Source organism: Rhineura floridana, chromosome 3 (assembly GCF_030035675.1).
Source record: "Rhineura floridana isolate rRhiFlo1 chromosome 3, rRhiFlo1.hap2, whole genome shotgun sequence".
Lineage (NCBI taxonomy): Eukaryota > Metazoa > Chordata > Lepidosauria > Squamata > Rhineuridae > Rhineura > Rhineura floridana.
In genome coordinates this window covers 51,298,033-51,308,650 of record NC_084482.1, presented here as the reverse complement: position 1 = coordinate 51,308,650, position 10,618 = coordinate 51,298,033, and the positions used below count along the sequence as shown (strand labels likewise).

The window sequence follows — 10,618 nt, the reverse complement described above, 5'->3', positions numbered from 1 at the left end:
ATAATGCTGAGAAAAACAGAACGGAGTAGAAAAAGAGGAAGGCCAAACAAGAGACAGATTGATTCCGTAAAGCCACAGACCTGAACTTACAAGATCTGAACAGGGTGGTTCATGACAGATGCTCTTGGAGGTCACTGATTCATAAGGTCGCCATAAGTCGTAATCGACTTGAAGGCATATAACAACAACCCTGTAATGTAGTAAAGTATTTTGCATAGTGACTCTGTAAGCCAGGCATACCCTTAGATTTAAAAAAGGGTACCTCTGAGCACATGCTCAGCCCAAAAGTTTGTTTCATTACCAGATCTTTTCTTCTTCACACGTATCTGGTTGGCCATTGCGAAAACAGGATGTTGGAACTAGATGGGCCTTTCGCCTGATCCAGGATGACTATGTTGCCATTGTAAAACAATTGTCAGTAACCCTTGCCAATCTACTGCAAGCCACCTAGAGATCTGCCAGTAGATCCCCATCTACCTTTTGCTCACTCCTGTGTTAGACACTTAGCCCTCCCCTCACATTCTCCATTCATTGTTGATCTCTATACATTCCAGATTGTCTACCAAAATGCTTTAGATTGTAGCATTTCATCCACTGGTTTATAATGGGCAGGGTGTTTTTTTTTAAAAAAAAATCCTCATTTTGGGGAGGAATAGGATTTAAAGTACTCAGAAAATCTGATATTCAGAAACCAAACAGAAGGGGTCTGAACACTCACCATGTATACGGGACAGTATTCCTGAACTTTGCAGTTTGTGTCTCATTTAGTGGCTGCTAAATCCTACCCTACCCCATTCTGGATCCTTAAAACAATTTACAGGTTAAGTGGTGTAGCTCCTTCAGCTTTCTCATTACTTCTTTGTTCCTTGCTCTAGCTTAAACTAAGATACTAGAAAATTGTAAGGAGTTCTGAATAAAAGGCCAAGGATGGAAATGTCTTTAAAAACAAACAACCTGAGCCCTCTCCCCTAATTGGCATCTTGCACACCTTGCTTCCTGTAACAAAAGATGACTTCATATCTACGTACCTTCCTGGGAAGAACGTAGATTGCCTCAAAGCCTGATCAATAGGGTTCTTGTATATGCCCTCATTTACATTTCCTATCCTGCTTCACCAAAGAATTTTTAGTGGACTGGGTGCTGGAACCCCACTCACCCAATACCCAAATTGGACCCTTTTCTTCCAAACCAAGTTATCTTTGGAAAACTCTTGTGTAAACCTATACAGTTTATGCATAATAGTTACTTTCCCTTGTGCAGTGCACTACTTCTTGCAGTGATTCATGTGCAAGATTCTATATAGGGGACTACAGAAATCACAGAGCTTGCTTGTAGCAGACAACCCTTGGGCATCCCAAAGAAAGCCTGGAAGGGTATATTATTTCTCCAAGGATGGGTGAAAAATTTGTCTCCTTTCCAGATGTTGGAGACTCCAAATCACACTATCGCTGATCACTGGCCATACTAGCCATGGTGACAGGAGCTGGAGTAACGCTAAAGGGATATACAGGCTGCATGTCCTGGCACAAACCAATGCACAAATAGCTTGTTCTTGCTCAAGTAAATTAACTAAATCCAAGAATTTGCAAGTTAGTCAACAATAGGGTCATATGTGTTTCAAAAGTGTCTTGATAATGCTGTCCAGGGCCATCTGCTAAAGAACATACAAGGGTACCTCTTTGGGGAATTTTAGAGATGTCCCCACAATTTCTAATCCTGCAGGCATACACTGTCATTAGCTATTACTGATCACTTAGCAGTCCATTACTTGTGTGTGTGTGGGTACTTATTCCACTGCCCCAATACAGGAGTAAAGGTATGAATGAATCTACCCAAGAAGTATACCATGAAGCCTGCTGGTTCTGGTCATCTCATGAGGCAGGAATATTGAACACGTTCAAGTTGACAGTAATTGAACTGACCTATCTGTCTAGTCTAATGGACACCTGACTTTTTGGTGCAAAACTGTTGACATGTTTTGCCTCCTTGTAACCAAAATGTAGCGAGGAAAGATTTTAAAATCATAATTATGTTATTTCACACAGCCTTTGCCTCTGGAATGGCAAAAGCAAATTGGCCAAACTGAAATTAAGGTTTCTTTTACTTTAGCCATGGTAAAGCCAACATTGCCCTTTTCATATCCAGGATGGGTTAGATGGGTAATTCCTGACTTCCAACAGTCCCACTCCAACATTTCAAAGATGCTGCACAAACAAGTTTTAACTACAAACCTTCAGATTCATGTGGTAGGAAAAGCTAAGCCAAGCTCCAACTTATCGCTCTTAAAGGATGCATAACTAATCACATTCTAACTCAAACCTAATCTGCACCTTGCATGCAAAAAACGTTTTTGCAAAAAATAAATTCTATCTTATATTCCTGTGCTATTACTAGTTTTTATTTTATTTATGCTTAGACAAGTTGTCACAACATCCAATTGCTCTTCTACTTCTAATCTGATCTGCCAAATCCTAAAGTGACTTTGTGAAAGTTTACTGCAAGTTTGATCCAGAAACAGAAGTTTGCTATTATTAGCATAGTTATTAGTATATTGACATGCTTAATTCAATTTGTCTAGCATTTACTACAATGTGTCCATTTGTAATAGTATCTCACATGGGTAGGGAGAGGTCATGTTCACAAAGCAGTATTGGGAAGTGATCTGGCAGCATATGAAGTTGAGCACTAAGACAAAGTTAGCCGCTGACATGGTCAAGCTGAACAAGCTATCTGAAATTATTTTAAAGTGGGTCAAATTAATCATCCAGTCTAGACAGGTATCAAAGAAGCAGGTGTCAGTTGAAATCTCGTCTTACAATAATTTTCCATTAGACAACATTAAGCCCATTTCATTTACTGCAGCGCTTTATTTTCCTTTCACAATGACGTGTTGGGCATTACACTTCTCAACTTCAGGATGACTTACAAATTTTGGTTTTCTACTGTCATGTGACAACATTAAGGCAACGTACAAAAAATCTTACATAAATTAAACCTGATGATTAAATTTACAGGTGTCAATGCAAACATTGGAGCAACTCAAGTTGAGCAACTTTGCCCTGTGATGTCTTGCTAGAATACAGGAGGGCAAGAAAAGAAAAACAGGTTCATAAGGCTTGGATGCGATATGTTTCCAACCCCGCTAGGAACAGTGGCAAGACAAAAATGGCCATCCTTTTCACAAACTCTTGCCAGCCTCAACAATAGTGACCTGGAATTATTAGCGCTTTGTGTAGTGGAATTCTGATCTTTTGTTACCCTGTACAGATCTAGCCTCAAACTCCATTGTAACTTTGCTGGTTACACTGAGACCACTGCCCCAGGAAGTTACAGACACCAAGTTAAACCTTTGTGAATACCACCTGTCCTAGGCCAGATGTGTATAGGGTACGGTTATACTGCTATGTACAAAGGGAACAGTTAACTTGAGTACAGGGTCATATCAGCAACAGGTAGACATCCTCACAGGATTATTGGAGACAGGCTTCCCAATGACAATGTTTTGAAGAGAAGGCTTATTCCAGTTTCATGAGGCTAGCATGAGGTGTATACATTTGCCCAGGCAAATTTATACTGGTGAAAAACTCATGCAGCAAATGCTGCACTTCTGCCAATAGTCCATTTAGAAGCATTTACGGTGGACAATGGATGGGCCAGACTCATCGTATTCCTGCTTGCTGATCCACATCTGCTGGAAGGTAGAGAGAGATGCAAGGATGGATCCACCAATCCAGACGGAGTATTTGCGCTCAGGAGGAGCAATGATCTGGAAGAAAACAAATTAAAGTTAGTAACATTCTAACTACGGATGCATTTAGGTCTCCACCTTCTTGAAAGCTGTCCTGAAAATGCTGGAATAGGAAGAACAGAGTTTTTCATCAGGTACCTCCCTCCCCCACCCAGAGCTTTAGCTATGCTAATTGTGATGCAGCTATCCTTACCTTGATCTTCATAGTGCTAGGAGCCAGTGCTGTGATCTCCTTCTGCATTCTGTCTGCAATTCCAGGGTACATTGTGGTACCACCAGACAATACTGTGTTGGCATACAGGTCTTTTCGGATATCTACATCACACTTCATTATAGAGTTGAAAGTGGTCTCATGAATGCCGCAGGACTCCATACCTTAAAGAGAAAATGATTTTCACAATTATGCTGCATGCCCAACTGGTATTTCAAGCAGGCTCAAGTAATTTTGACAATAGTCACTGTGTGTACGCATGTACACTCTTCCTGGGATTACAGCATACAATTTATTGACTTGCTTCTATTGCCACTAAATGCTTACCAAGGAAAGATGGTTGGAAGAGGGCCTCTGGACACCTGAACCTCTCGTTTCCAATGGTGATCACCTGACCATCAGGCAATTCATAGCTCTTCTCCAGAGAGGAAGAGGAAGCAGCAGTGGCCATCTCCTGCTCGAAGTCCAAGGCAACATAGCATAACTTCTCCTTTATGTCACGCACAATTTCCCTTTCGGCTGTGGTGGTGAAGCTGTAGCCTCTTTCTGTCAGAATCTTCATGAGGTAGTCTGTGAGGTCACGGCCAGCCAAATCAAGTCGCAGGATGGCATGAGGAAGGGCATAACCCTCATAGATGGGCACAGTGTGTGTGACACCATCTCCAGAGTCCATTACAATACCAGTGGTACGACCAGAGGCATAGAGGGACAGCACAGCCTGGATAGCCACATACATGGCTGGAGTGTTGAAGGTCTCAAACATGATCTAAAGAAAAACATTGTTTTAGTAAGTGATCACTTTTGCAGTCACACACACACACACATGCTGACATGCAAGGTATTTGATGTAGGGAAGAAAACTAAGAAAAAGCAGGTAGAAATACAACAGAAACCTGAGACTTCAAGGAAGGAAATGCCAGGAGAGTACAGAACCCTGAAAATAATGAGAGAAGAGAAATTGTAACTTAAAGCAAAGTGGTGGTGAAATGGGAGAAAGCGATAGATGCAAAAACTGCACCAATGTTGTACCTGTGTCATCTTCTCTCTGTTGGCCTTGGGATTCAAAGGAGCTTCTGTAAGCAAAACAGGGTGTTCCTCTGGGGCAACACGAAGCTCATTGTAAAAAGTGTGATGCCAGATTTTCTCCATGTCATCCCAGTTGGTGACAATACCATGTTCAATAGGGTACTTCAGGGTCAAGATACCTCTCTTGCTTTGAGCTTCATCTCCTACATAGCTATCTTTCTGGCCCATACCAACCATAACACCCTAGAAGAGAAAAACAGAGTGTCAGCACATCATAGGGATAAAACAAGTAACATGAAATAAGAGAATATAGTTGTTCTTCTGCTTGGCTATTTACCTGGTGGCGTGGGCGCCCAACAATTGAGGGGAACACAGCACGAGGAGCATCATCTCCAGCAAAGCCTGCTTTGCACATACCAGAACCATTGTCAATGACAAGGGCTGCAATTTCTTCTTCCATTTTTCAGATCTACTTTGAACAAAAAAAGCATTCATTAAGTAACCTTCATAATATATATGCTCCAACTGTATTTTAGCACTATCAGTAAGAATCCTTCAGGTATTACAAGCTTTGGCCACTAGAGGCTGCACTGCCAGCCAGTCAGCCTAGAGGCCCCACCCTCTTGCCTATCTTGTCTAGAGCTGATCTTACTTCATTTCCCTTATTGTGCAGACCATATCCCTCAGCCTTCTTTGACACTAAAACGAACACTACAATCCTATATATTTCTATGGGAAGTCCTACTGAGTACAATGGGGCATCCTCCCATGCCCTTGGATCATACCAACTCTCTAAATTCAGCACTACCATGTAGTCTTCCCTAGTAGCATCTGCAGAGTTTGAGTGCAGTATACACATGTATTTTTAAAACGTATATTAACAATGCATAGCAATCAGTTTAACTATAATATGTACATTAACTTGTAGTCTTCAAATATGCCCTCCTGGCATCATTCCCTATTCACAAAAAAAGAACTTATGCAAGTCAACTACATCCCACGTGAAAAAGCACTCTAGTGACTATCTTCATGGGGGCGACTCAAACCAGGCCACAGAACTCCCCATACAGGCAAATCCTCTGCGTATATACTCAGAAGGCTACTCACTGCTGCAGATTTGGGCAGGAAGCCATATCCCTTCAGACCAATATATATTTCCAGACAACCCAAGCCGTCCTAGAGACACGACACACCTGACTCCACCCTCACACAGAGTCAATCCCGCCTCGGCATGCACCCCCCCATACCTTACAGAGATCAGCCCCCATCCCTCCACGCCCCACCCCTTCCATCAGTAGCCCTGGCCAAGTCAACAGCCATTACCAGCGGTTCCCATCTCTTTCCTCCGCTGAAGCCTCCCCCCCAACATGTATTTTTAAGCATAAAGGATGGGAGGGTGGGGGAAGAAATCAAGATTCCTGTTTCCCGCCCCATTACGTCAAAGAACGAGACCGACCAATCACGCCCTCGATGCCTTTAACAAACGCGCAGCCACCTCCCCCTCCTCATCCCATTCAAAGAGCCGTTACGAGCGCGAGGTGGTCGCACGGCCGAGAACGGTTGCGAACGAACCGGCAAAAAAAAAAGCGATCAGTCTTAGAGACCGGACGGGGGGAGGGGCAAAAAGAGAACCCCATTCAACGGCTACCAACTGAAAACATAATAGGGCATTAACACCTAGGGAAATTAAATATAGGAATTTCACATTCCCCTTCCTAAGCATAAAGCGCGAAAAGAATATAAATTAGTTTTCAGGGGGGGCATCCGAACAAGTGAATTGCTGTACACCTACCTGGAAAGAGGCGGGAGGTTTTTCGAGAGATGGGAAGATAGAAGGAGCTGACACTGCTAGATCCGCTGCCGCCGGCTGAGTGAGACCGTTCGAATGCCAGCCCCGCCCCTTTTATACCCAGGGGGCGCCGGCCCCCGCCTCGCCGACCGAGAACATCGCCATATATGGAGATCTTTCAGAAACACGAGGTCCCATTGGCTGGCGCGGGTCGGGCCACGTGGGGCGGACGAAGGAAGCTTGGCACCGCCTCCCTTCTCAACCCTGGAATCAGCATAAGCAATGTGTCCGACGGTGCGGAGGGAGGAAGGAGGGGGAAGGGTCCACAGTTTTGGAAAAGGGCCTCTTTCGCCCCAGACCCATACTATGTTCATTCAGGAAGGAGGAGGCTCCACCGTGGGATGATTTTCGCCACACTGTTCCACGCACACTTTATAGCTAGATTGCTGATGATGGACGCCAGGGGCATCCGGAGGTTGCCACCATGAGGAAGATTATTATAAGTAGCATACGCAAGCGTCGAGTTATTCCTCTGCTTACCCCATGGGCTCTGTACTACAGTTGCGGCCCTTGTGCATCGCGAGGCCTAGGCTTTACCTTGACCACATAGCAATGCGAGTATTGCAACGACAGTAACCCTGGGGCTTCCCATGGTTGTAATTTCTAACACAGCTATGGGGTATTCTAACACTGGAAGACCACTGGGTTTTTTGAATTGCAATTATGGGTCTCGGGCTGGCATAACTATTCCACTACCATGGGGTCATTGACCCAATGCCTTGCCACAGCACGGCACCGCTGTTCATGTGATGTAGTGTTTCTCCATGGCTTTCCTTAAGCAGATGCAATAGCCCAGGTGCATCTGCCCAGAAGCCGCCACAGACTAGGCATCAGTAGAAACATCAATGAAATGACTGTGCATTGCAAAAGTATCACCAGGTCATACCATCTGTCAATTAATGTCCACTTCCACTGACAAAAGACCCAGCACTTTTTTATCCCATTCCAGACATGATGTCACCTTGTCCTGCAGCATCATGTCCTAGTTTCCACATTAAAACAGCCACTGCTTCAAGAGGGCTATAATGCTTTTTTAGGGCAACGTGGCCAAGCTTTAACTGAGCCACCATGTTTTATTTGTGTCAAGATACCCACAATAGTGAATGTCACACCTTGATGGCTTGTTTAAATAAGGACACTGATTACTATGTTGCTATAGTCACTAGTGCTTTCAATACTGACACACCTCTTGCCACACTGGTAGGAATGTTTTTGTGGGTCTCTGAATCTAGATGGAAAAACACAATAACTGTGACATTGTTATTCCAGGAGCAAACATGCATGAATGCAATGTTTCCTCCAATCCAAAACAAGAAATGGTATACAGGATATCAAATATATAGGATATAAGTTGGGAAAACAAAATACAGTATATGAAATAAGGGTTTTTCCTAGCTAGGTTGTGGGAAATAAAGTTAGCAAAGGTCTTCCAACACAGAAACCATGCTTGTGGAACAGGTGGAGTTCTGGAGAGAAGACTATCCATGAAAGTTGGAGGAAATGTTTTGCTCAAGGACATTAAAGGCCCACTGCTTTAGACAATGCAAAGCATAAGGCCAATTCTTTAACGTATCTTATGGATGACTTGGCTCACAGTAAATGTTGAGACACATCACATGTTAAGAACTCAGAATGATGTGCAAGATTTACATTCTCTAGGACTGAATTTGCTTCTTTTGAGTCTAGGGAATCTAAGTAATCCAGGTTGCAGAGGTGACCACTAAGCCTGCAATCCTAACCTTAGCTCAGGTGGCAGATCGGGGGAAGGTCTGTAGTTCAGTGGTAGAATATCTGCTTTGGCTGCAGGAGGTCCAAGGTTCAACCCGCGCATCCTCAAGTAGTGCTGGGAAAGACTCCCTGTCTGAAATCATGAAGAGTTGCCAGTCAGTGTAGACAATACTAAGCAAGATGGATCAGTGGTCTGACTTGGCAGAGCTTCCTACTCATTTACCTGGGAGTAAGCCCCATTGAATTCAATGGGACTTACTTCTGAGGACATGAATAGGATTGCAGCCTAATTTATTGAGACCCAAAAATGTCCCAGACTTCTTCATCTTTTTGAATGCAGATTGATTCTAATGAATAGTGGCAAAACACATCCATAGTGGACCCAGAAGACCCAGTTGGAACAAGCTCCTTCTTAAACAAAAGAGAGACTCTTATGTTCCACAAGTCCCCATAATGGTTATTTTTAAAGTGATAAATATGGAAATTGAGGAAGCCTAGCTGACATTCTGCCAAATATATGAAAAGCATAGCTGTGCCAGTGTCTGTAAAGTCTCTTTTAAGTTCTGCAGGGTGTCAGAAAACCTCACTGTGTATGAATGACTATCCTGCTGAGTTCCATCTAACAATAGAAGAAGCCCTTTTCAGAGCATTAACAAGGAAGTATACTTCACCCACCATTGCTTATGGCCTGTGCTCGGCAGGGGGAGCAGAGATGGGCTCATCCTGAGTTAAGAGAAAACATTACCATTATTCATTTTTCTAACCAGAGGGCTTAGCTGCTGATTGAAATCAGCTGTAAGAGACTGAGCAGAAAAGGGAAACCATTCTTATGAATGCCTTTCTAGGCCATCCTAAACTACAGTGTTGCTTTGAAAAGTAACTTAACACACTGCTACTAAACACAGGTAAAACAGCTGGTCTCTGCCCAACCCTGTTCCATGCACACACCTAGAAAAATAACCAGACCTCGCCTATAAGCAGGTGACTAAGTTCTTCCCACAGAAGCATAACCTACTTGTCTTCCTAAACTGGGAACCTTTGTCTGCCAACTCCACCGATAGCTAAGTTACCAATAACAGAAGACTACCATATGAGTAACAGCCACTGCATCAATGGAAATGAGACACATCATAGAATCATAAGGAAGGGATAACAATTTGTTTGGACTCCATTGCTCCACTTCACAAGATTGTAACATTTTATTCTGGATTATTTAATTTTGGAAAAATATTTCCAGTTTTGCATTCACAATATTTAAACACTTATTAGAATCTCAGTTCCATACACTGAAAAGATTGGGGAGAGGGGAATGTTATTGCCCATTCATGTTAAGGCAGCTTGAGTCCACACTAAAAGACACAGATATTTTCAGGTCTGCTCTCCTTATATGGGGTTTTCTACACTCAAGAATGTTCCAATAACCATATGAATAACCCCTTTAATACTCCTAGAGAAGGCAATGCGGAGGGATCCCCTTTACCTCCTGATTTATTCAGGCATCCATATCCATTGCTTTTTGCTGACCTTTCTACTTATGTTTTGAATTCTTTAAGTCAGGAGGTTTCCCCTCCAGAACATTTGGAGAAAGGGGATATTTAGAGGCTTTCCAAGAAATAAGGAAAGGTGCTACAAGTCTTAAAAGGGGCTGATCATTTGGACCCAATGCTCATCATCCCTTTCAAATACATTTTTGCTGTAAATTTCCCATCAAAGTTATTTGCCAATAGAAAAATACCTTCAGCGGTAAGGAATTTAGCAATACTCCAGAGAAAAAAAGAGGAACTTATAGTAGGTCAAAGGATGCAACATTCTGGGCTGGCCAAACAAAACAGAGCAACCTCAGGTAGCAAGTCAGATTGTATGTGCTGCATTTAATAGATATCTCAGTCACTGGCCACCTAAACTGACTGAGGTGACTATTCAAGAGTGCAGTGAAGCAGGACTGGGGAAGTCTGTGCCCTCCAGATGTTGTTGGATGTGGTCAATGGTCAGAGTTGATGGGAGTTGGAGCTGAGCAACATCTGGGAGGGTCACAGGCCTTTGCTAGTTCCTAGCT

General features: G+C 43.2%; 1 protein-coding gene across 1 annotated transcript; it reads right to left on the bottom strand.

Annotated features, from left to right (window-relative positions):
- Positions 1 to 2,847: 2,847 nt before the first annotated feature.
- ACTG1 (actin gamma 1) lies at positions 2,848 to 6,886 on the bottom strand. The gene is made up of 6 exons (XM_061615742.1): positions 6,778 to 6,886; positions 5,323 to 5,454; positions 4,989 to 5,228; positions 4,287 to 4,725; positions 3,942 to 4,123; positions 2,848 to 3,766 (listed from the first exon to the last, which is right to left on the bottom strand). Exons 2-6 carry the CDS (start codon positions 5,443 to 5,445, stop codon positions 3,623 to 3,625), a joined length of 1,128 nt encoding a protein of 375 aa, XP_061471726.1. The 5' UTR covers positions 5,446 to 5,454; positions 6,778 to 6,886; the 3' UTR covers positions 2,848 to 3,622.
- Positions 6,887 to 10,618: the final 3,732 nt, after the last annotated feature.

Coding starts and splice junctions, on each gene's coding strand:
- ACTG1 (XM_061615742.1), bottom strand. CDS start 5,445: ATGGAAGAAGAAATTGCAGCCCTTGTCATTGACAATGGTTCTGGTATG. Junction 5,229..5,322: donor TTGGGCGCCCACGCCACCAG/GTAAATAGCCAA, acceptor TTTCTCTTCTAG/GGTGTTATGGTTGGTATGGG. Junction 3,767..3,941: donor CTAGCACTATGAAGATCAAG/GTAAGGATAGCT, acceptor GTTTTCTTCCAG/ATCATTGCTCCTCCTGAGCG.